This window comes from Vulpes vulpes, chromosome 2 (genome assembly GCF_048418805.1).
Source record: "Vulpes vulpes isolate BD-2025 chromosome 2, VulVul3, whole genome shotgun sequence".
Classification (NCBI taxonomy): Eukaryota; Metazoa; Chordata; class Mammalia; order Carnivora; family Canidae; genus Vulpes; species Vulpes vulpes.
Genome location: NC_132781.1, coordinates 1,439,870 through 1,464,776, shown reverse-complemented (window position 1 = coordinate 1,464,776; position 24,907 = coordinate 1,439,870). Strand labels below are relative to the sequence as shown.

The following is a 24,907-nucleotide window of genomic DNA, read 5'->3' as shown; positions in this document are numbered from 1 at the left end:
CGCTCCCAAGGTCGGCCCTCGGTCCTGGAGGCCTGTGGACACCAGAGGCCCCTGACAGTGAACCCCGACCTGCCACGGCCAGCTGTGAGGGGGCCACCAGAGGTACACGCAGGGGTTTGGGAAGCCAGAGCAGCACCTGCAGATTCCACAGTATGACTGGGACCACGACCTCCCACCAAGTTATTGTCCCGAGAGCCTGAGGACGCTCAGCTTTAGCACACCACGTCCTCTCCCCGGGAAGGTAAGATGAGTGGGGCAATGACGGTGTCCAGAAGTGACCAAGGTCATTTTTAAAGGTCAAAAGAAGGACACTTTAAATCCCTTGCACTTGGGATCCCTGGGTGGCGCAGCGGTTTGGCGCCTGCCTTTGGCCCAGGGCGCGATCCTGGAGACCCGGGATCGAATCCCACATCAGGCTCCCGGTGCATAGAGCCTGCTTCTCCCTCTGCCTGTGTTTCTGCCTCTCTCTCATCTTTCTCTGTGTGACTATCATAAATAAATAAATTAAAAAAAAAAATAAAATAAATCCCTTGCACTTTTTTAAAGATTTATTTATTCATTCATGATAGACATAGAGAGAGAGAGGCAGAGATACCGGCAGAGGGAGAAGCAGGCTCCATGCACCGAGAGCCCGATGCGGGACTCGATCCCGGGACTCCAGGATCATGCCCTGGGCCAAAGGCAGGCGCCAAACTGCTGAGCCACCCAGGGATCCCCAAATCCCTTGCATTTTATACTTCTCCAACCAACAGCAGAAATGGCCTTGCTGACAGGCAACAACAGAAGTTCATCTCCTAACCTGGACCCGAGTGGACAGGGCAAGGACAGGTGGGTGAGAGCCCCCAGGACTCGCACAGAGGGACGAGCCGCTCTGCCGGTGTCACCGGCTGTGCAGGGAGGACACTGCTCCGGAGCAGCCTGAGGCCGGCGTCCGCTGGGGCCATCCCTGATGTGACCCTCGCGGCACATCCCTTAGCATTCCCACAGGAGACTGGAACGGCAACATTTCACCTGTGACTTGCAATGACTCATTTTAACCCTCGGCTTTCTGGGCTTAAAAGAATACATCACACTCAAAATAAAAGACATGAACCCCATCAATGCTGGGGGACGGCAAGCTTCCTGGAGAGAAGACTGTTGACGTATGGTGGATTCACAAGGGTGGAGATGTTCACTTCCACTTCTCACACGTGAGCCTGTCTGAAGTACACGCTGGTCCCAACCCGCACCTCTTGCTCAAATAGCCCTGGGGGCGGGGGCCCGCCGCCCTGCAGCCACACGGCCCGATTCTGGTCCCCAGGCCGGTGTGCCCGGCGTTGGACAGCCACCCGGCCCCAGCCTGCTGATCCGGTGCCCTGGCCAGGTGGGACGAAGCCCGCGGGGGCTCCCTGTCTCCGAGCCCCGGTGTGCATGCTCACACTTACACCCTTCCAGGAGCACCGGCCTTCGGGTCCCTGCCTGGGCGCCGCTGCCCGCTGGGCTCCCGACCAACTCAGGCCCGGAGAAGGGCCGCAGGGTGAGCCCGCAGCTCGGCGCCTTCCTGGGCGGGGGGGGGGGGGGGGGGGGGGGGGGGGGGGGGGGGCAGCTCCTGCTCCCCCTGCTGGCTCCCAGGCCACGGCGCGACAATTCCCGGCACCTCCCCCACGTCCAATTTCTCCAATTCTCGGGATAAATGAACTCACGATGGCAGACAAAGTTACTTCTGGATTCACTAAGGGTTCACGGTGTGTCCATGGTCCTTGCTCCTCCCACGAGGATGCTTCTCAGGACGCTCCTCTGTTTGAGACCATCTGCAGCCCAGGCCCGGCGCACCCAGCGCCCACGTACCCTGTCCAGGGACAAGCGCCGCTGTGCCCAGGAGCGCTCCGGTGGGCCGGGAGAGCGGATCCAGGCCCGATGCCGGGACTGTGCCTTCCATTGGAGCGGCAGCTAGAGCTCCTGGGACAGGAGCCAGGAGCCCAGCAGGTGCACCCCCAGACCGAGGTCTGCACCTAACTCCAGCCACACTGCCAAGTTCGTACCTCGGAAGATTTCTTTTCCTCAAAACATTAAAGCTGCGTGTTTGGAAATAAAACACAGCAGCACGCGCGGACAGCATGCAGAGTCGGATGGCCCAGAACTGCCTTGTGACCTGACTCTCCAGAGGGAGAGACTCAACCGTCTCCACAGCTGGTTAATTCGGTTTGTGTGCTTTCTGGATTTTAAAAAACATAGTGAAGCAGGCGTAGACAGACGCTTCGGCAACATGATTTCACGTGTGTTTGCGGAGTGCGTGTGGAGCTGTGTGAATGTGCATGTTCATTCCCATGCGTGAAGCCACAGCCTCACCGGGCTCCACAGTGCCTGGGGCTGTCGCGGCTGAGTCAGGAGATGGCGAGCTGGCCCCTCACGCTGCCAGCAGCACAGCCGGGGGTGCAGGCCACACAGATGACAAAAGACAAGTTCTAGCAACTGGAAAGGAGGGGGTGAGATTACCCAGAGGTGCCCTAAGAGTGCAACAAGTGAGGAGGGTAAAGGGTTAATACGTGAAACAGGCAGGCTCCCTGCACGAGCAGGGGGAGAGTTAGTGGAAGAAGAGCTCTGGGGATGGCAGACACGGTCATGCGACCGTCCAGTGGTCTGGGACATGCGGGCTGGACACCACACCCCATGACTGCACAGGGAGGCTGCTAGGTACACACAGCAGATTCACCAGAGTGCAAAGACAATGACACTTTCTAAATTAATCTACAACTTCAATGAATTCCAATTAGACAAAAAAAAAAAACCAAAAAACTGGATTTAGTTTTGTTAAGAGTCAGATTGACTAATTCGAATATTTATATGGAAAACGAACAGGAGAGCATATCCAGAAATGTCATGAATAAAAGTGAGGAAGAGGACCAGAATTAAAATATCTTGGGACAGCTGGGTGGCTCAGTGGTTGAGCGTCTACCTTCGGCTCAGGGCATGATCCTGGTCCTGGGATCGAGTCCCCCATCAGGCTTCCGCTGAGAAGCCTGTTTCTCCCTCTGCCTGTGTCTCTGCCTCTCTCTGTGTCTCTCCTGAATAAATAAAATCTTTAAGAAAAAAAAAAAAAGAATTAAAATGTCTCCAGAGCCGAGCACCTTGCAGACTCCATCAGTAAGCGTGTGACTCTTGATCTCAGAGTCGTGAGTTCAAGCCCCACCCTGGGTGTAGGGATTACTAAGAATAAATAAATAAAGTTTTAAAAAGCTGGATCCAAATTTTAAAAAGAAGAAACAGTTTCCAGAGTGATGCGTCACCATGCAGGGGACACTACGACAGCCATGGCAGCAAGCAGCACGGAAGGCTGCATGACCAGGCGGGCCAGCGGCACATTCAAATGCCAAGTCTCAAAGGAGCCCCGAGTACGTACAAGATTTAGTCTGCAGGAGTGGCAACGCTGCACATCCGTGACAGCACCAGTGATTCGGTGTCTAGGGAGCCCCAAAATAAAACACAGATGATCAAAGATTTATTTTTTTTGATCAAAGATTTAAATGAAAAAAATGAAGTCATGAAAGTACTAGAAATGAGGAAAGAATTTTTAAAAACAATACTGAAGAAGAAGAGCCTTTCTAACAACGACCTTTTTTTCCCCTACAAGAGTCCAAGGGACTTGACCAACGGAAAAACATTTGCAATCTGGCAGCAGCGGCCTGGTGAATCCCCTCATGCCGTAAGTTCCCAAACTCACTAAAATTGCCTTATTAAGACACTGGCAGACAACCCCGGCCACTCAGACTGGGGTGACACCTCAGAGGATAGAGCTCAGCATGGAGGTCCTGTGAGTTCAGGCTCCCCCCAGATCTGCGGTGTTGAGCACCGGGCAAGAGAGCAGAAGCCTGGAGTTTGCGTGACGCTTGGGGCAGACTCCAGGGGTCAGGGCTGAGGGCTCTCCAGCAGCCAGAACTTGGGCAGCCACCATCCTCAGCGAAGGGCACCCACATTCGGTGTGCAATTCACCCCCCACCCCCCGAGGCACATGCCAGCTACCAGCTATGCAGACAGGCGCAAAGAGCAGCTGCCAAGACGATGGAAGCTAAGCAGAGAACTTAGTAACGTGAGGGCAGGGTGTTAGCTGAGACCCTGGAAGGGCTGTGCTCCAGGAGTGAGGCAAACCAGGAAAAGACTCCTCTCAACTGAACACAGGCCTTCTGCTGGAAGACACCATCACCCAGAACCTCTACCATTTCTCAAACACAGTGGCCGCAAACTACCAAGCACACCAGAAGGCAGGACCGAGTGACAGAAAACCAAGAGGCTCAAAGGAGCAATAAAAATAAATGCTGACAATTTAAAACAGTAGTAATAATGTCTTGGGATATTTAAAATTTGTGGAAAAGTAAAATACACAAGAACACCACCACCAAAGGCAAGAGGAGGGGAAGTGGAGGCAAAATATCATGGGATTCTTGCCTTGTGTGGAAAGTGGTAAAACAACTTAATAGTCAACTTCAATAAACTGCCTTGTATAACCATTAGAACAGAAATGTGCAACTCCAGCTAATAGAAAAATAAAAAATGAATACTTAAAATGCTTGATTTATCTAAAAGTCAGCAAGAAAGAAACAAACAAAAAAGGACAGATGGGACAAGTAAAAAACAAAGCAAGATGAAAGCTTTAATTCCCCCCCCCCATCAGTAATTACATTCATTATAAAGAGTCTTAAATACTCCTATTAACAAACTGGATAAATATGCTGTTATCTGAGACATGCTATAAATATAAAGGCACAGGGAGATCAAAAAAGAAAAGAGGAAAAACCTGTATTGTGTAAATATAAATCCAAAACAAAACCGGGTTGGTCACATACTACATCAGACAAGGCCAACTTTAAGGACAGAAGCATTTCCAAAGATAAAAAGAGACATTTCAGAAGAAAAAGGGTCAGTTTAACAAGATATAACCGTCCTAAAACTGTATGCTCCTGACAACATAGCTTCAAGATAAAAAGCAAAGCTGATACAACTAAAAGGAGAAATAAACAAATCTACAATTACGGTGAGCTTGCCATATCTTTCCCATAACTGATAAACAAGATTAAAAAACAGCAAGAACATGTAAAATCTGACAATCACAGTTAGTAACCCGATCCGGCCACACACAGCCTGCCGAGCATCCATCAGAGCAAACCATACACTGGGTCACAAAGCAAGTCTCACAAATGTCAAAGGACCAAAACTCAAATTTTTCAGTGTGTGTTCTCCAAGCACAGTGGGATTGCGCCAGAAGTTGGTACAAGAGATTACTAGGAAATCCCCACGGTCTGGAAATCCAAAGCAGCCTTGGGTAAAAGAAGACACGAGGAAAATTTGGAAGTGCCATGACTTGAAGGGTAGGGTCAGTCTTTCCGTCCACGGTTTGGTGGAACCCCATCGAAATCCAACACGGCTGTGTGGGAGGCAGCTGGCAAGCAGACGCTGCGACTTAGCTGCAAATGCAAAGGGCCGGTGATGCAAAGACCCTCTTGGAGAATAAAGGTAGAGGGCTCCTACCGCCCACCGAGAAGACTCACTGTCAAGCCGTAGCACTCGGAGCGTGGGGACATGCATGGACATGAGGGCTGCATGAGGACAAGACCAAGAGACCAGCAGCAGAAGTGTCCCCAGCAGTCCCTTGTGTGCACAGGTGACAGGTGACAGCAATGCCACCGCAGTGCCAGGGAAAGGGGTGCCATCAGCTAAGAGCCTTCACCCTACCTCCCCAACCATTCCAGACAGCACGCATCTGAGTGTGAACGAAAAAATAAAAAGCTACCAGGACATAACCTCCGAGGCGACCTGCAGGACCCTGCAGTGGGCAGCGTGTAAAAAGCACCCAGCCAAGACAAGAGGTGACAAACTGCACTACGCTTGAACAAAGAACACCTGAGGCGCCTGGGTGGCAGTGGCACAGCCTGGTGGGCATCGGACTCTTGGTTTCTGCACAGGTCGTGATCGCAGGGTCATGAGATTGAGTCCCAGGTGGGGCTCCACGCTGAGCACGGAATCTGCTAGTGATTCTCACTCCCTCTCTCTCTGCCCCTCCCCACTGTAGGTGCTCCCACACGCTCTCCCTCTCAGAAATAAATAAGCCTTCAAAAAAGTAAAACAAAAATAAATAAGATAAAATTAAGAACACCTATTGGTGAAAAAGTATCATAAAGAACATGAAAAGGTAGCCAAGAGTGAAAGAAAACATTTGCAATCTGTATTTCTGAAAAAAAGATTTAGATCTAGAATCATTTGAAAACTTCCAGAAATCATTAAGAAGAAGACAACCTAGGAGGTAATATGGGGCAAAACGTGAAAGATGTTCGCAAAGGAAGGTGCTCACGTGGCTGATTAGCACATGAAAAAGTGCTCAACGTCATTAGTCATCACAAATTAAAACCCAAAGGAAGGGGATCCCTGGGTGGCGCAACGGTTTGGCGCCTGCCTTTGGCCCAGGGCGCGATCCTGGAGACCCGGGATCGAATCCCATGTCGGGCTCCTGGTGCATGGAGCCTGCTTCTCCCTCTGCCTGTGTCTCTGCCTCTCTCTCTCTGTCTGTGACTATCATAAATATAAAAAAAAAAAACAAAAAAAAAAAAACCCAAAGGAAGTATCACCACAGGCCCCGGAAGGGAGGGGCTAGCGGCTGGGCTGGCGTTTGTGAAGGGCACGCAGATGCTAACGCAGCTAGAATTCCAACTCGGTGCCCGAGGACCAGAAGGCCGGTGAAATCTCAAGCTGCACAGTCACAACCCCGGGACCCGATAATAACCCTGCCCCCGTGGGTCACCGACACACTGGACACACATCGCGGACGAGTCGTGCGAGAGCCCCACCGTGTGCTCCGGGGACCCGGGTGGGATCGCGCAGCAGGGAGAACGGGCTGCTCCACCTCCAACCCGACTCGGCTCAGACGTGACGCTGGAGTGAGGAGGCCAGATACGCACACACAGCCACGCACTGAGACTCCGTTTACACCAACTCCAAGGACAGGCAAAATTATTCCCAAACGTGTGATCCCGGAATCCAGGATGGAGTCCCGCATCGGGCTCCCCGAAGGAGCCCACCTCTCCCTCGACCTGTCTCTGCCTCTCTCTCGCTGTGTCGTTCATAAATAAAAATCTTTTTTAAAAAAATTACTCCCAAATGTTAAGAGACAGATGAGCAGTAACCCTCGGAGGGGAAAGACAACGAGACACCGCAGGGAAGCTTTGGAATGTGCTGGAGTGTTCTAAACCTGCCCTAGACGGTGGCCCTGTGGTTGGTTCACTTGGCAAACGGTCATCAAGCCACATGGAGAATTAGGTGCTTTGCTGTATTGCTGGCTCTGCGGCGCTCCTGAAACCATTACCAAAACATCTTGAAAAGGAAAAGTTCAGTAAGTCCATAAAAGATGAGCAAGAAGCCTGGACGGTTCACAGATAAGGAAATGCAGTAGCTTATAAACACAGGAAAAGACGCTCGACGTCCCTGAAGGCTGAAGAGGGGAAAGAGGCCTGGGCTCGGCTGTGGAGTGACGGCGCGGACCTCTGCGTGGGCCTCGGCTGAAAGCCACCGCGGGTATACACACTCCCTCTCAGACACCGGGATTCCGTTTCCAGAAAGCTTCCTACAGACACGCTCTCAAATACATCCCAACACTCATGTCCACGGAGGATCGGCACAGCTTCCTCCCTGATGGCGGAGCACCGCAGAGGTGACCCCATCAGTCCCCTAGCGAGACAGTGAGGGTGGCCCCAGCAGGGGAATGGGAACAGGGTGGGGGCACACGGACCATCCAGTCTCTGTACACACACACCAGGCCCCGGGGACCTCCCCACATACACGTGGTAGCGGCCTGGCCTAACCCTGAGCCTCCCAGACCCTCAGAACCTTTTATACTAGAAGCTCATCTGGGAACACGACCCAGGCCAGTCCTGGGGGGCACTGAGCAGCACTCACCTGGGAGGAAAGGGAGTTCTTGTGGATTTTCTTATAGATCAGAGCTGGACAGATGAAGCAAATGAGGCTCCCCATCGTTGCGCCCGTGAGGCCCAGGATGGTCTCCACTGGGAACAAGAAACAACAGGAAGGGGTAAGTGCCAGGGGCTCCGGTGAGGAAGCAAACGAAGGCTTCCAGCAAGCACAGGTGGGGAAGCCAGCCCTGCCGCCAGGCCCACGTTCACCCGCCTCCAGAGTGCTGGCGGGAGTGAGACCCACGGCTCTGTGCCCCGAGCACCCTGAAGGGTATCCTGTCTGATTCCGCAGACAAAGGACAGTGTGGGGTCAGCAGCCCCATGAGAAGCAGAGGCCATGCCTTTCCAGCTAGGAGTCTCGGGCAAGCTCCACGCTCCCTGCACCTCAGGATCCTGGCCAGTGAAATGGAGGCAACATAGCTCCGTCCCTTGATCGTGAGAGCAGCAGAGAGGCAGGAGGAGCAGGTGTCCTCCCGCGGGGCCCAGCACAGAGCGAGGCCTGCAGCACAGAGTGAGGCCTGCAGCACACAGCACCTGGGGTCCAGTGGGGGCTTCTTGATGGCTCAACTTAGATCACCACCCTCTCGGCAAGTGACCGACAGGACGTGGGCAGAGCATCGGCACCCGGCTGGTTGCCTGGGGGAGCCCATGCAGGCTCCACCGGTGTCTGATAGGAGAAGCTGTGTTTGGGATAAGTGTGTGACAGCTTCGGCCTCGCTCAGGCCCTCCCCCTCCCTTGGTGACGTGCCATCGAAATCAGGAGTCAACGAACAACAAGGAAGGAGCCGCCACATCACCACGATCTCACCAATCAGGCTGAGACTGCCCCTGCGTCTCAGTCCCCACCCAGGGTCAACGGCTCAGGTTTGTACCCCTGCCCGTGGTCCCGGAGGCTGCCGCCCTGTCCTGTGCTTCTCAGGGAGCCAAAGGAAGGATTCACGAGGAGTCTCTAGATTTTTTTTTCTTTTTTTTTTTTTTGAGACCAGAGAGTGTAGTGTGAGACTCTGGGTGTCTTAAACACCGAGACTCCAGGAGCAACCGCCGTAGGGTCCCTCCACATCACAGCGAGGACGGGGACGGAGGACAGGGGAGAAGACAGAGCCCGCAGGAAACCCGTAGCCGGGGCAGCCCTCCCACTTACCGTTAGGGATCATGATTCCACCCACCATGGTTCCAAACACAACTGAGAGGGTGAGCGCTTTAAACCGGAGGGGGGGCATGTAGCCTCCGGCAGCAAAGGTCCCATCTTTTTGCTAGGTGAAAGAAAACAAAAACAAAAAGCTTTTGAAATGACCGATCTCCTCCCTGCTCCCTTAAAGGGCTGGTGCCCCAGGTGGGTGGGTGTGCGTGGCCGGCAGGTGACTCCAGAGCCTTATGACTTGGCTGAGCAGCGTTCCTGTGAACTGGTGACCCAGCCCAGGGCAGCACAACGCCAGGACGGCATCGGGCCTTCCGTGTCCCATCAGAGCAGAGCCTGAGAGATTCAAAACAGGACCAGGTGAGGAGCGTGGCCACCAGACCCAGGCCCAGCCCCAGTCCCACGGAGCCAGGCTGCTGGGTTCCGAGGGCGGCACAGGGTTCCCAGGGTGGCACACACTTCCACACACACCCACTGCCCTGCAGTCTGTCCTCATTTCCAGGTGCTTGACACACAGTCCCAGGAGAAGGAAAGTGGACACTGCGCCAACCCCAAAGTTACTCCTCCCCCAGGGCCCATTCAGCAGACGCATCTCCCCATCAGGTAGCAGGAGTGAAGCTTCTAGAGCAGTGCTGGGCACCAGGAAGGGCCAACCACGCACGGTTCCCATTCCTGGGCTGGGAAAATCCCACTCCAGGCGAGCCTCAGAACCTTTCTGTAAGTAGAATTTCAAAGCACCCCATTTCCACAATAGATCTTTACATAGGCGGCTGTCTCAGGATGGCCAGGGGCGACTGCAACCCAGATTTCTGACCGACCTGAGGACGACAACTTGAACCAATTGTGGCGAGGAGGGGTGTTAGGGCTTTGGACCTTTGGACCCAAGAACTCCTGCCTAGAAATCTACCTAGAGGCCCAAGAGGAGAGGGAGAAGGGGAAACTGTGTGTGAAGGTCAGGCGAGAGTCATCCCTGAGAGGTCAAGCGTGAAGGACTGCAACAACCAGAGCATCCCACAAAAGCTGGAAGAGCAAGAGCGCAGAGGTGCTACGGGTTTCCATGGAGACACCCAGGGAAGACAGGAGAGCTCAGTGAAAGGACTCTAAAGAGGCCTGCACAAATGCCACGTCATCTGTGGGAGGGCGGACGGAACTGCATTTTCTTTCCTGATTTCACACTGCCTCTCAGGCCACTCTGGATTTTATATTTTTTAATGATAAAAATGTATTATATATGGAAACACAAATGCTGTTCGTACACAAAGCACAGGTCTGCATCAAACCGGGAAAGAAGGAAGCCAGCGACTCACAGCGCAGAGGCGGGGCCTGGGAGCAGACCCCAGGGACTGTGCCAAATCATGCCACGCTTGGTGCCTAGGTGCCTGAACAGCTAACAGGGTGGGGGATGAAGAGTGGGGAGGATGGCCAATCCTTCGGGGCTCAGCCTCTGCCATGAGGTGCTGGCTCTGGTGGCAAAATTGGCAGGAAGCTGCCCTGAGCACATGCCAACCACGTGGACAGCGGGCCCAGTTCTACTGTTCTGAAGGCCCAGGTGGTCCACCTTCCCCAGTCTGGCTATTGGACCCCCTCTCTTGGAGGTCTGAGACCCCAAGCCCCCAGTTCAACTTGTGTGGCTGCCAGGAGTCCTGCTGACACCACAGACCACACTAAGGACCTCAGGCCAGAGACACGAGACACAACCACAGAGAAAAGCTGTGGGTGGGTCTGTGGGCTCCCAAGGTAGGCGCGGGGTCACCCCCACGTCATGGGGCACCAGCTATCACACGCAGACCTATTGCTGTTAACTTAGCAACAGTTAGAGAGCCGAGACACTTTTAGTTCCAATCTTATACCTTTGAAAAGTTCTCATAAGGGACACATGGGTGGCTCAGTGGTTGAGTGTCTGGCTTCAGCTCAGGGCGTGACCCTGGGGTCCCGGGATCGAGTCCCGAATTGAACTCCCTGCATGGAACCTGCTTTTCTCTCTGCCTGGGTCTCTGCCTCTCTCTGTGTCTCTCATTAATAAATAAATAAATAGAATCTTAAAAAAAAAAAAGTTCTCATAAAGGACTAAAGCATGGGCAGCCCGGATGGCTCAGCAGTGGGGGAGCCCGGGCCTGATCCTGGGGTCCCGGATCGAGTCCCACATCGTGCTCCCCACAGGGAGCCTGCTTCTCCCTCTGCCTCTCTCTCTCTGTCTCTCACAAATAAATAAAATCTTTAAAGTAAATGAATGAATGAATGAATGGATTAAAGCAGTGCCACCGCTGCACATGTGAAAGTGAATGAAACCCAGCCTCTTAGGCTGTTTCTTGTCAAACTGTTAAAATTTTCAGTTATATAAACATAAAAAGCAAAGTGTACTGACCCCAGTGCCCAGCTGCTGACCTGGCTGTGGTCAACGCCTGCCTGCAAAGCCAGCTCTTCCACGTTCCTGCTCCTCCCACCTCGGGGTTTCCTGTTCCACCTCTGCTTTGGGGGTGACAGCCCCCAAGGGGGGCCTTATCTGCTCGGACAGCGGGCACGGCTCCATGCCTCCCATGTGGGCAGACCCCTGTGTGCTCTGACACAGTCTCTCTCCTCCAGAGTTGATTCAAAAAAAAAAAAAAATCCCTACTAAGAGATTTCACTTTAAGCAAAGCTTTTCCTTTTTTTTTTTTAAGATTTTATTTATTTATTCATGATAGACATAGAAAGAGAGAGAGAGGCAGAGACACAGGCAGAGGGAGAAGCAGGCTCCAAGTAGGGAGCCCGACGTGGGACTCGATCCCGGGTCTCCAGGATCACGCCCTGGGCCAAAGGCCGGCGCCAAACTGCTGAGCCACCCAGGGATCCCAGCTTTTCCATTTTTTTATTTATTTTTTTTTTCCAGCTTTTCCATTTTTAACCAGGAAGAGCTCCCCCGGCCACAGCCCCGAAAACTAGAGAACCCGTGCAAGCCAACAGAAGAGAACATAATTAAGATGCGCAGAGTAACATTTTCCTGGCAAAGTGCCGCCTGAAGAGCCTCAAGAACCTTACCTGCTGCTCAAAAAGCAGCGTGTTCAAGGCCTGTCGACACGGCAGGATCATCATGGGGAAGCCCACGGCCACCGACATCATGAAGCCCACTCGCATCATCTCAGTCACCAGGTTGGAGGGAAAGTGCATCAGCACGTTGCCCGCAGTGGCCTCAGTGAAGCTCACGTAGCCGAAGAAGCCTACCTGTGGAAGGGCGACAGTGGGGGGCGCGTGGTGGGCCACATTCCCCCTGGACACAGCCCGGGGGCTGCAGCAAGACCACCCCGCTCGTGGGGTTCCTGCCCGGGGAACTGCACCCACAGCGGTGGGCGGCAGGCACAGGGAAGCTGCCCTCCATCTGGGGCGAAATCCAAACCTGGGAGCCAGGGGCCAGCCGTGCTCGCCATGGACGGACACACGGTGCGGACAACAGTGCGTGGGGCAGGTGTAGGAACTAACGGGAACGCAGACGCCACGCAGCTCAGGGAACAGAACAAACGGGAACACGGAGGCCGGATGAGAAGTCTACCAACGTGTTAACTGTAACCGCACCCACGGGCTGGAATCAAAGACAACTTTCCTCCACTACTTGGCACTTCTCAGTGTCAGTAAACAGAGCCCCTTCCACAGCGGGTCGGCAAAGGTCTTGGAGAGAAGGAAGGAGACCCCCAGCCAGGGTGCCGCCGAGCACCCACCCTAACCTGGGGGGAGAGGGGGACAGCGGGGCCGCCAGGGGAGGGTTGCTGCGAAGGAGCAAAGGGCAAGCCCGCGAGGGGTCGAGGGGTGGAGAGCGAGCCGGCTTCTGACCCGGGACAGGCGGGGGCGGCGCGCCGGGGCTCCTACCATGACATAGAAGGTGGTGACCACGTTGAGGGAGGAGGCAAATATGGAGCTCATGGTTTTCACCGACGGCTCATCCAGGCTGTCGTAGGTGGGCAGAACCTGGCTGTAGAGAAACGAGCAACTTCACCAAGGGGATCCCAGAGACAGACACGGCCCTGGCTGCCTGGTTCCCAGGTCCCCCGCCGAGTCTCCAGCACCTTCCTTCCAACCACACCCACGCCAAGGTTAACGCGGGGCCACGGCCGGGGTCTGGATGGCGGAGCGCCCCCCCCACGGGCTCTCTGTAAACATTTCAGAAGTGCCACAGGATGAAAGGCCGTCTGTCCCGCCGAAGCAGGGGCGTGACCACCGCGGAGTGCTGGGCTGCACCGAGGCAGCACATGCTTACAGGGGAAGCAGGAAGCGGTTCAGAGTGCTGCCGTCAAGAGGACAGAAAGTTAAACAAACAGAAGCAGGGCCGGGCCACCTGCCCTCGCCTCCGTGCTGGAAATTGGAGCCCGCAGGGACAGGAGAGCAGCTTCTGTCCCACGCACGGCCCAGGGCCAGCCACACGGTGCTGCCGGCGGTGGAAGAGACACGTCCAGCGGGCTCTCGGCAAACAGAGAGTCCCTGAGGGGAGCAGGTGGGAGGGGCGGGGGGCAGAGGCACAGGGGAGGGCCGTGTGCAGACCTGGGAAGGGAGGCCACACTCGGGGAGTCCAGACAAAGAGGCGGGGCTGAAGCTGTGCGCAGAGTGAGGGATGGAGAGGCGGCACTCTCCACCCTGGGTACCCCGGCGTCCCGGCGGGAGGAGAGGGAGCCACGGCCAGCGGTCACGCATGCAGGATGCCAGCTGGCAGGGGTGCGTCAGGACGCAGACAATCATTGCCAATACATGGACAAGCATAACAGTCAGTTGAGCCAAACCCCAAAACCACCTTTGAGAAAGTAAGAGGAAACGTCACTGAAAAGCACACAGGAGCTGGTGGGAGAACCGGCGGGCAGAAGCTGACCCCCGTGCTTCCCGGCTGAGGCACACCGTCCCACCGGGGCACCCAGTGGGCAGGGGGCGCCCGGGACAGGTGCCCTCCTCTCGGCCTGGCTGGAGGGCGCCAGGCAGAGGCTGCCGTGCACCCCAAGCAGACGGCAGAAGGTCCAGAGGGGAAACAGCCCAAACGTTCCTCGGGCTGGGATGGGCCTTCCCTCCCCCAGCCCCCAGCACGCACCAGGAGCTGCAGGTACTGTGGGGACAGGGCTGTGCCCTGTGCAGGGAACATGAACGAGTGTGGAAAGGCCAAGGTGGCGGGCCCGTCTCATCCTGCCCAGGCCCCAGGAACCCACTGGTGGGAGCCGCAGATGTCCGTGACCACCCAGCTCGGCCCTCCACCTGTGTAGCAGTCCCAAGACTCACTTTACCCCAGTCAGATGGATTTTGCACATGTAGCCCCTACACACAGCCCCAGGCCTCCATGTGGACCAGGCCCCTCTGGGCTCAGCACTGTGCTGGCCGCTTCTCTGGCCCACAGGGCCTAATTGGCTCTGCACCACAAAGTACTTGTTTACGATGAAGTAAGACCAGAAAGGGCCAGACAGGAAGAGCAAAGCAGAGGCCTGGCCCATCCCTGCAAAAAGTCCACCAGTCAGGCAGGCAGGGCCTGGTGGTCACCTGGGGGTCACCGGGCAAGTCCCTGTCTCTCATGCACTCTGGTGCAGAGACACAGCAGGAGCAGAGAGCTCTGTCTCGGCCCTTGGCAAAGACCAATGTTTTTAAGGACGGGGAGGTCAGCAAACTGGTCACTCCAAGCTCTGTGGACCCCCCTTGCCAGCCGCTCACTGCGGAGAACGTGGGCATAGCCATAGCGCCGACGCCCCCTTCGTGCAGAAGAACAGGATGTGGGCTCACAGCCCTTCCAGAAGCTGTAATTTGACCTAAGAACCAAACCTGACAGATGTGCGCCGGCTACAACGTGGCCACCAGCAAAAAGCCCAACCGCGGGTTTATTTTTTAAAAAGCAAACTCAGACAAAAAGGACAACTGGTAACAAGGTACACCGTAAGAGATTGTAACTTCTGTCACCAATTATAATGGGGACATTGAACAGCAAGAGAGGAGCATGTTCTGGTGGAAACCGAGCTGCCAAGAGAGACAGTAAGTGGGAAATGACGATTTGGATCTCGCATGTGGGTGTAAACACAGCAGCACGAGCAAATTCTATCTGCCACATTAGTTTACGATTGGCACAATACATGCCCACTGGAGCTCCGGGGGGGCTGGCTCTGCCAACCCCCCCGTGCACTGATGGTCTTTTCCCGTCCGTGCCGGATTTACGCCTCTCTTTTGAGCGGGTTACCGTTCCGACCGGGCATGAATCACTGGCTCTTGTCATTCGGTGGCGAAGGTAATGCTGCTGGAATTATGGAAATAGCCTGATCTGCATTCACAGAGCTCCGCGTGCCAGAGAGAAAGCACACTCGCGCACGCGCACACCCCTCTGAAGGCGCCCCGGTGGCAGTCGGAAGTCAATGTTTGTGCAATTTCCTTTTAAATATTCTCACACGAATAGCTCAATTCTGGCAAAATGCTTGGGACTGTGTGAATCAGATGGTTTTGGGCTGTTCTGTGTTCCCCACAGCCAACTCTTCTGGGGGGAGGGGGCGAACTGGGCACTGTCCCCAGTGCTGCCGACAGCACATCTCAGGAATAAAGTCGAGTTCTCTCTCGATAAAAATACACACAGCTCTCTCCCTCAGCTTGGGGGGGGACAAGTCACAGCGGAACGAGACATTACGAGTCAGTGGCCTGCATCGCCCATTACAGAGAGCAGACGACGCCCCTCCCCGGGCCTCGGACCCCCGCCCGAGGAGCACCCCCACGCCTCGGGCCCCTGGGGGCAGACGGTACTCACGACTGGCAGGTGAAGGACATGCCAAAGATGGGGATGCAGCGAAAGACACCATCCCAGCGCACATAGCGGATCCGCTGCAGCCACTGCCCCCCGAACAGGCCATGCTTGAGGGAAGAGAGCACGATCTGCACGAGGACGAGAATGGAGCGCTCAGGACCGACCCGCACACAGGGCAGGACTCGGGACCCCCATGCCGGGCTGGGCACCTAAAGACGCACAGCCCCCCAGTTCGCTGCCCCGTGCTGTGCCGCGAGCTGGACTTCCTGCCGCAGGGCCTCCTGGCACTCGGGGCAGCTGCCCGCGCTCCAAACGCGTAGCACAGAGGGGGCACAGTGAGGCCCACCTGCCTGCCCACCTCCGTTGCCTCAGGTGAAAGGACGGTCCCTGCAGACCGGGCAGGCCCTTCCCAGACCCATCTGGACAATTTTTTTTTTTTAAAGTAACCTGTGTGCCCGACGTGGGGCTCGAACTCACGACCCTGAGATCAAGAGTCACACACTCTATCAACTGTGCCAGCCAGGGGCCCCCCCGCGTCCCCACATTTTAAGACAAAGCCCCAGAGGACCGGGCTATCTGGAGAGTAGTGCTACCACCACTGGGCAGCCCTCACACCTGGGGGACCGGGAACGTCCACCCAGCACTCAGCTTTCTAAGGAAAGCGGCAAAGATTTTTACCCCGTTCACTCAGGAGTGAGACTTCTGACCCTCAGGCTCCAGGGGCTCCTACTGAGAGGCCTCTGGGCGCTCCACACCGGACCCCCCAGAACTGGCCGGCTATGAACATTCATCTAGGAAACAACCCGCCCCCTTGTGACGAAGCGCTGGCGCCCTGACTCCTGAGCACAAAGGATACGTAGAACACCCTTCGGTAAAATGAGGAGCATCTACACTCGGTTTCCTGGGGCATCGGCCGTGCCCCTGCCCCGGCGCCCTCGCGGTGCTGGCCCAAGTCCAGGCAGCCCGTGTGCCCTCCCAGGGTTCACCGGAATAACTCTAACACATCCCCAGCTTTCGACCACCTCCCCGTCACCCCCAGGAAGCAGCTGGTGGCCAGATCAGCCCCAGGCCCCCGGCACTCACCACAAACATGAACACGGTGTAGAACATGAGGGCCATGGCGCTGAAGGACTGGATGGAGGCCATCATGTTCCTCTGCAGGCTGAGCGGGAGCACGATGCACAGGGACACCACGATGACCAGGAACACACGGAAGGTGCCGGTCACCTGGGGGGAGCCGAGTGTGCTGGGCAGCCATCACCTCACTGAGCCCCCAGAGTTTCCCACCCGCAGGCCCGGAACTAACCCCGAGGCATCCAGAAGCTTCTCCTAACCGACCTCAGGCTGCTGGTCTCACCCTCACCTGCCCCCATGGGGCTGAGACGTGGCCCTGCAGGGGATCACATGGAGCTGCCACAGGAGCAGCCACAGCCTGCCAACGCGCCAGGCCCCTGAGCAGGTTCTCACCTGAAACCCAAAGAGCCGAGCAAAGAAGTTGGACCCCAGGTCACCAATCACAACGTAGAAGGCCATGCAGGTCCCCAGCATCAGCCCGATCATGCTGCGGAGAAGGAGGTGGCGTTGAAAGGGCCCCATCCTAGCAGGAGTCCTCCTCCCCTGGCCGAGCCCCGTCCCCGCCAATGCGACCGGCCCATGACCGCCCGGGGCTGGCCCAACACAAGATGGAGTTTCCAGCGTTCGCCGGCCTGCAGACGTGGGGTGCGCCGGGTGCAAAAGGCTCTTTTACTTGGAACAAACACTGAATAACTACACTTCTCTCTCCAAGGAGGCTGCTCACGTTCTCTCCAGGGCTACCAAGACCCACCGTGATGCTACACAAGTTAAAATAACAATCGACTGCTCTCAGAGGATTGTTCTTGTGCATTCACAATTCCCTAATTTATAAGCCTAGAAGTGTAATTTCCCAGCAATTCTTCTCATCTTGTAAAACTTCACTCCAAAGGGAGAAAAACATGGGACACCTGGTGGCTCGGTGGTTTGGCACCTGCCCTTGGCTCAGGGCATGATCCTGGAGTCCAGGGATCGAGTCCCACATCGGGCTCCCTGCATGGAGCCTGCTTTTCCCTCTGCCTGTGTCTCTGCCTCTCTCTCTCTCTGTCTCTCATGAATAAATAAATAGAATCTTTAAAAAAACAAAGGGAGAAAGACAGGACATTTCCCGTGTAATGCCACCTCGAGGCGACAGCGTGCGGGGCTGGGCGCAGGTGTTGGGGGCGATTCTGACAGGAGCTACAGCCAAGCCTCTGGTTCTGCTGAGTCCCCAGCTCCCCACTTTTACATCCTCTTCAGTAAGACTTAAATAAGACTTTTGCCTGACACTTATTTTAAGGATACGATAGGTTGAACTTTAAACTATTTAGGGACACTTGAGGAAAGTATGACTTCATACAGCAGTCCATGTCCGAGACGTGTGGGTGGGTGTAGAACGGCGCTCAGGTTCCTCCTCGGGGCAGGTGAGGAAGGGGGTGAGGCCGGCGAGCGGCACCACATACCTGGTCTCCACCAGCATCTTCCCCATCTTTCCGTATGCGTGCAGGGCTAGTGCAGAGAAAGAGAATCAGCGTTCAGTCCGACAGCATGAGAAGCACACCGGTCAGGACACCACCCAGGGAAGCCAGGAAGGCCAATCTGGCGTTTCAAGGGTATAAGGAGAGCATTTTAAGATTTTAGTCTTGTGGGCAGCCCCGGTGGCGCAGCGGTTTAGCGCCGCCTGCAGCCCAGGGTGTGATCCTGGAGACCCGGGATCGAGTCCCACATCAGGCTCCTTGCATGGAGCCTGTGTCTCTCTCTGTGTGTCTCTCATAAATAAATAAATAATCTTAAAAAAAAAAAAAAAAGATGTTAGTCTTGTGTTTTTTTCAGCTCTACCATCCAAATGGAAACCACAGAAGAAAAGAACAAAAAAGAGGGAAAGACACAGGCAGTTGAATTTTTTCATTAAAAAAAAAAAAAAAGCGGGATCCCTGGGTGGCGCAGCAGTTTGGCGCCTGCCTTTGGCCCAGGGCGCGATCCTGGAGACCCGGAATCGAATCCCACGTCAGGCTCCCGGTGCATGGAGCCTGCTTCTCCCTCTGCCTGTATCTCTGCCTCTCTCTCTCTCTATCATAAATAAATAAAAATTAAAAAAAAAAAGCTGTTGGGGTGAAGTGGCGGCCTCCGCACACAGTCTGGGGTGGGGGGCGCCCACAAACGAAGCTGCGCACACTGGGGCCGGAGGGGGGATGGCGTGACCAGTGCAGCTCTGCACGTCCTCCAGCGGAGAGGAGCTGCCCGTCCTCCCTCCCTGACAGAAGTCTGCGAGCAGACGAGACACCAAGAGCTGGCTCGGCAAGACCTGTCCCAGGACCCAAGCGTGGCCCGGGCACCCTGCATCCTCCCACCCTCTAGGAAGTTCCCATCTCCCGGGAGCGACCAGAAAGGGGTGCGTGTGACAGCACAGCCCAGCTTGCCGGTCCCAGGAGGCTCGGAGAGCAGGAAACATGCAGCCAGTTGCTGTGAATGAGTCCAAACAACACTCGTCACTTCTAAATTACTTAGGAAGAGGTACAGCGTTGCCAAAAGCAAGGGAGCTTGGCACGAGACACAGGCTACGCGCGGGCAGAGGGCCGGTGAGCAGCACAGGCCCCCGCCCTGACGGTCACGCCGGCCTCCCCGGCTCGTCTGATGCCGGAGACTCAAGGCCACGCCGAGACCTTCACAAACCAAGGACTCCAGACAGCAGCCAGCAGCCCAAGGCCCGCTGTCACCAAAGGGAGGCACTCGGAGGCTCCCAAGGACGGCCACGCCTCTAGGCCAGACTCGGAACTCCGTGCCCCACAGAGGTGGCCCCGCTCCGGCCATCCCTTCCCCTCGAGGAAGCTGAGTATCTACAGCACTTTCCAAATGCTCAGAGCAGCTGCCAGAGAAATTCCAGGACACATCGGCACCCTGGACAGCGAGGTACTCCAGCAAGGCAGGGGGCCGCCCAGGACGACCTCCTGGATGGGGCCGTCCCAGTTTCTGGCCTCTCCGCCCTCCCTTCACCCCTTTCTTGCCCCAGCCTCCCCCACCCCCACCTCATGTGCAGATCCATGTGCTGCAGATCCAGCAGCCCCCAGCCCTCAGCCTCCCACCCAGCACGCACTGGAAGGGCGGAGGGGGCCCACGACTGTCCCTCGGGGGGCTGGCAGGTGTCTGCAAAAGGATTTCTAAGCAAGCATGCCTCGGTGCAGTCCGGAGCTCCTGGGTCAGCCCTCCCTGTGACAGGCACTCTGCGGCTACAAGGCTGGGCCTCATCCCAGTCTAACCAGTGCCCTTGCGCAGAGCGACGATGGGCGTCCAGAGGGCTCTCCCGGTCTTCCCCTGGGAGGCCGGGCAGCAGCTTCTCCCCCTGGGGCCACTCCCTGGCCCGCGGCTCTAAGGCTGCTGTGGACACAGGGCTAACGCTCCGGCTACCCGGCTCAGTGCAGGACCCGCTCTCCCCCAGCAGTCCAAGGCCTCCTCCTGACCACTGCCCAGCACCAGCAGGCCGGAGAAGGTGGGACACACGCCAAACTGCGCTGTTCAAGATATGAGGGTAACCTCGACCCAGTCGTCCTCAGAGCCAGGCCTTGGGCTGCATCTGATTCCCCAGCACCACACGCTCAGGGAACAAGAAAGCCCTTGTTGGATACATGAGGACGTAGAGACCCCCGGGTGTCAGAAAGCTTGGCCTTACAGCCCTCAGCCCACCAGGTAGCCACACATGCAGGTCACGCAACTGAAGGCCGGCAGGGAGAAAACTGGCTGGACAGGCCCTCTGCAGGCCCCATCCGGGCCCAGGGGCAGGCAGCAGGTGGACCAGGACCCCGGGACCCCAGATGGCCAAACGATGGGCCCGCAGACACAGCCCCAAAAGCATGGGCGCTCACAACTGAGAGCTCAGAGCCCCAGTCAGCAGGGCGGGGGCTGGGGCCTGGGGTGGCCCCGCGGGGCTGACAACACCAGGGGAGGTGGACTGGCTGGCACTTCTACCTTCTGAAAAGGAGGTTTAGAGAAGTCTCCATGAACAAGACACAGAGGGCTAGGGAGCAGCAGGTAAGAAGGGGATGAAAGTCACCAACGGGCCCCAAGGGCAGCCACCAGAACACCGAAGTGACGTCAACAGACGCTGCCCCGGAGCCGTAACTGCGGACTGGTCCCAGCGGAGGGGCCTCACCAAACTGAGAAACGGGGCAAAGTCTCACTCATGTCTGGGCATGGCGGACACAACCATGGAACTTCCCCACACACACACCCCAGCCCTGTCGTGGAGACTGAGTGACGTCTGCCGCTCCAGGCCCTGCCCCCTCTGCAGGTCTAGCTGAAGGCCATCTGGTCACATCCCTGCCCCCGGGGGCTGCCCAACGCCCACGGATCCAGCCGATGATGCAGGGGGGCCTCCTCTCAGGAAACCCTCTCCAGCTGTGGTGCAAGCTCTCATGGGGTCTCCCACCCAGGAGAAGGCAGAGGGCGAGGAGAAAGACCCTTTCAGTAAGTCTGCCCAGGTGCTGGAGGGCTGCTGACCCACACAGTCCAAGGGACTCTCAGCTCTTCCCATCTAGGGCTCCTTTCCAAGCAGTGGGGTCTCTGTTTCTGAGAGACGGTCCTGGGCCCGAGCCTGGATCCAAGGCAGCTGATGCTGCAGACAGGGCCACAGGGTCCGTGGGAGCTCACACAATGGAGCCCCCTCCTCTGAGACCAAAGACACAACTGAAGACCCCGGGTGGTCTGGGATCTTTGTGCTTCTAGCAGTTGGGGCTACAGTCACGGCCAGCAGCTGAAGGCAGGAGCCCCAGGCGGCCAAGTGTGAGGGTGGCCACTGCCCACTTTCCTTTCAGCCTCTCCCACCTGCCCAAACCAGACTTTCTAAGAATAATCAGACAGCCCGCTGTCAAGAGCCACCAGCCTCCGCGGTCTAGGGCCACTTGTCCCATCAGGGCACAGGCAAGCACTTCGAGGGGCACGTGCCACAGGAACCCTGGCATATGTAGACCCTTGGAGGGGAGAAATAGGCTACCCTGAAGGCCACGGCCCTGCAGGCGGAGGAAGGGGTGCCCTGGAGCACGTGGCATCCTGAACTGCGTCAGGTCACATCAGCGTGGTCCCTTTACCTGTAACTGTCACTTTCTCAAGTGACTCCAGCAACAGTGAGAGAGCCTCACGGCACCATTCTCATGGGGAAGGAGAGAAGGAGGCACTCCTTCAGCTCTGAGGTCAGAACAGATGCTAGTATCTTGGTGCCAATGAAAAGCAGACGAACTGGAAGGAAACCAGAGGTGGTGCTGCCAAAAGCCCACGCGTGGACCTTGCAGATGTTTTTATTTTGTTTGGCCCCTTGGAATCTGCACACCACTTCCTCTCGCCGCCTCCTCTCCCTGTGAGAGCTTTGCATGGACCTGGCCACACACTGGCTGGAGGCAGGCGGTAGGGCGGGGGGGGGGGGGGGGGGGGGCTTTCATCCAGAGCCCGGGGAGTCTCCTCAGCTCCTGAGAACCCCCATGCAAATACCGCCAGCACGGGATGCAGAGCACAGCAGCCCGAGGGCGGTGGGAATGTAAGGGCCCTGCTCTCAGAGCCAAGTGGCCCAGGAAGCAGTCCAAACCCAAAGGAAGCAGAAAGCACAGCCTCCTCACCCTTGGCCAAAATCAAAGGAAGAAAGACCTAAAGGAAATGAAATTACAACCAACAACATCAGGAAACAGCAGTGCTAGAGACGGGGGACTGGATCCCAGCCACCAGCCCGGGCCTGACGGCCATCTCCTCCACACCCTCAAAGCAGGGAAGTGCCACAGACCCCCGGCGGGCAGCTCTGGAGGAAAGCTCTGGGTGCTCAGGACAGGCAGACGATGAGCAAGTGCACAGTGGGGCTGAAGGCCACTGGTCCTGCCTGAATTTGGAAAGGGAGACGCTCCACTGCAATTTGCATCAACGGGAGACAGGAGAGTAAGTGTCACCCCAGTGAAGCATGTGTCTCTCATAATGGTGTTTAAAAACGGCATTAAATTTTAAAATAAGGAAGAAAACCTGCTGTTCAAGGAACTCTTTAAGCATACGGTGGACGTAAAGTAAATAAAGGAGCAAGGCCCTACACCCAGATCTCGAACGCTGCGCTTCCCAAGGGCTTAGGGCTGCCCAGCCGAGCGCCGCCGTCCTCACCCAGGCCTGCGTAGGTCCTCCGTTTGCTCAGGCTGGCGGATTTCACCAGGAACATGCAGGACTGGTGTGTCATCCAAGAGCAGAAAACCAAGAGCAGGGCCCCCAGGACGATGCCACACTGGAGAGCGGGAAGGAAAAGAGACAAAATGACATGACCTGGTATTGCTGCCTCACACACATGGCTCTTGAGAGCCCTCTCTGCTGCCCCCCCACCGCCCCCACCGCCCCCAGCCCAGACTCTTGCAGATGCCAGGCCCCGGCTCTGCTTCACTTCCCTGCCTACGGGTGACAATTCCTAGCACTGAAAGGGACCAATTCTCTGCATGTGGTGGCCACATGCTTTGTGACCCTGAAAGAGTGCCAGGGAACCACTTCCTCCACGGCCCCGCCGAGTCTCAGCGAACAGTGAGGCACTGCCAACAACCAGCCGCCCCAGCTCCCTGCGCACACCCCGATATAGCACCTTCTAGCCACTTGGATCAACGGCGCGGAGTGGTGAACACATTCTGGCGGGGAGAGATTAAAAATGACATTTACACCTTTCTTATGAGTTAAATAGACGCCATCTGACCTAGCGATTGCACTCCTCGCTATTTATCCGGAAGAAACGAACACGTGTTCATGCAGAAACTTGTCTGCCCGTGTTTATATATAGCGGGTTCATCCGTGATTTAAAGCTGAAGAAACAGCTTCAGGGCAGGAACTAGGAAGCCTCGGGGAAAGTCTAAAGGGCTAGAGCATTTTTTAAAATAAGCACGGGGTCTTGGGACCAGGTTTTGAGATTGCGGTGAGAGCAAGGAAAAAACCGAAGGCAGGACCAGCAGAGAACGCCCTTGACTGTGTGTTTCTATCTGTCTTTCCTCTCTGGCTTCCAGGTCCCCTGCGCCAGGTGAGGTACCTGGGTCCCCATCACAGTCAGGAGCCTGTAGAGAGAGCCCTCCTTTTGGACAAGTACCTGAGTGCTGCAATAAGCAAACTTTTGTAAAACTTTATATTAGTGTCTAACATCAATGGTGACTCGGTTCCTGAGGGCTGCAGCCAGCCTGGGACTTTTGTAAGAATTTTTGGGTGTCTCCCTTAGATGTCTTTTCCTTCTTGCTCCCTCTTCTTTTTATTTTATTTTTATTCTTTAAAAGATTTTATTTATTTATTCATGACAGACAGAGAGAGAGGCAGAGACACAGGCAGAGGGAGAGAAGCAGGCCCCATGCGGGGAGCCCGACGTGGGACTCGATCCCAAGTCTCCAGGATCACACCCCGGGCCAAAGGCGGCACCAAACTGCTGGGCCACGGGGTCAGCTCCCTCGTGAGGCTGCTCCCTCTTCTGTGTAATCTACGGTATCAAACATATTCGCAGAGAAAAAATAAATAGAAACTGAAGAAACGAACGTCCTACAGTCTCACCCAGAGGTGAACACACACACATACCCTACGATCCAGCTACTCTGCTCCAAGACCAACACCCCAGAGAATTGCACACATGGCGTCAAAGCCTGTGCACAGGTGTTTGCAGAACTCCAGGTCGGAAATACCCTGAAGGCTGAGCAAAGGCCGAGACGGCAGCACGGCCACACAGGGCTACAGGGAGCCAGGAGGAGCCACAGAACAAAGTTACAACACAGGTACTACTGACCTAGGGTGCCACAGGTGGGCTGGTGGGCCTGGCAGTAGGGCCGAGCAGGGCTAGCCATGCTCTGTTCCTTAATCTGGCAGCTAGTTCAAGATTTTGTTCACTTTTGGAAAACTCACCAAGAATACACCCAAAAGGGCACCTCTCTACATGTGTGTTATACTTCAGTGAAATGCTAATTTTCATGTGTGTGTGAAATGCTAATTTTTATGAAAAGTACCCAAGTTACTAAGACCAAACAAAAAAACAAACAAAAAACCCCAAAACGAAAATTTTTTAAATACCATGGCTGAGGGTACCTGAGTGGT

At 55.9% G+C, this 24,907-nt stretch overlaps 1 protein-coding gene across 4 annotated transcripts in view; it reads right to left on the bottom strand.

Annotated features, from left to right (window-relative positions):
• SLC38A10 (solute carrier family 38 member 10) overlaps positions 1 to 24,907 on the bottom strand; it is a 40,016-nt gene that overhangs the window by 12,838 nt on the left and 2,271 nt on the right. For all 4 annotated transcript variants that reach the window (XM_025999925.2, XM_025999927.2, XM_025999926.2 and 1 more), the window contains exons 2-10: positions 22,970 to 23,087; positions 18,307 to 18,352; positions 17,261 to 17,354; positions 16,877 to 17,020; positions 15,797 to 15,921; positions 12,913 to 13,015; positions 12,091 to 12,273; positions 9,076 to 9,187; positions 7,921 to 8,027 (exon numbers count right to left, since the gene is read on the bottom strand). In XM_025999925.2, the coding sequence (XP_025855710.2) occupies positions 7,921 to 8,027; positions 9,076 to 9,187; positions 12,091 to 12,273; positions 12,913 to 13,015; positions 15,797 to 15,921; positions 16,877 to 17,020; positions 17,261 to 17,354; positions 18,307 to 18,352; positions 22,970 to 23,087 (1,032 nt within the window). The remainder of the gene's footprint in view (positions 1 to 7,920; positions 8,028 to 9,075; positions 9,188 to 12,090; positions 12,274 to 12,912; positions 13,016 to 15,796; positions 15,922 to 16,876; positions 17,021 to 17,260; positions 17,355 to 18,306; positions 18,353 to 22,969; positions 23,088 to 24,907) is intronic.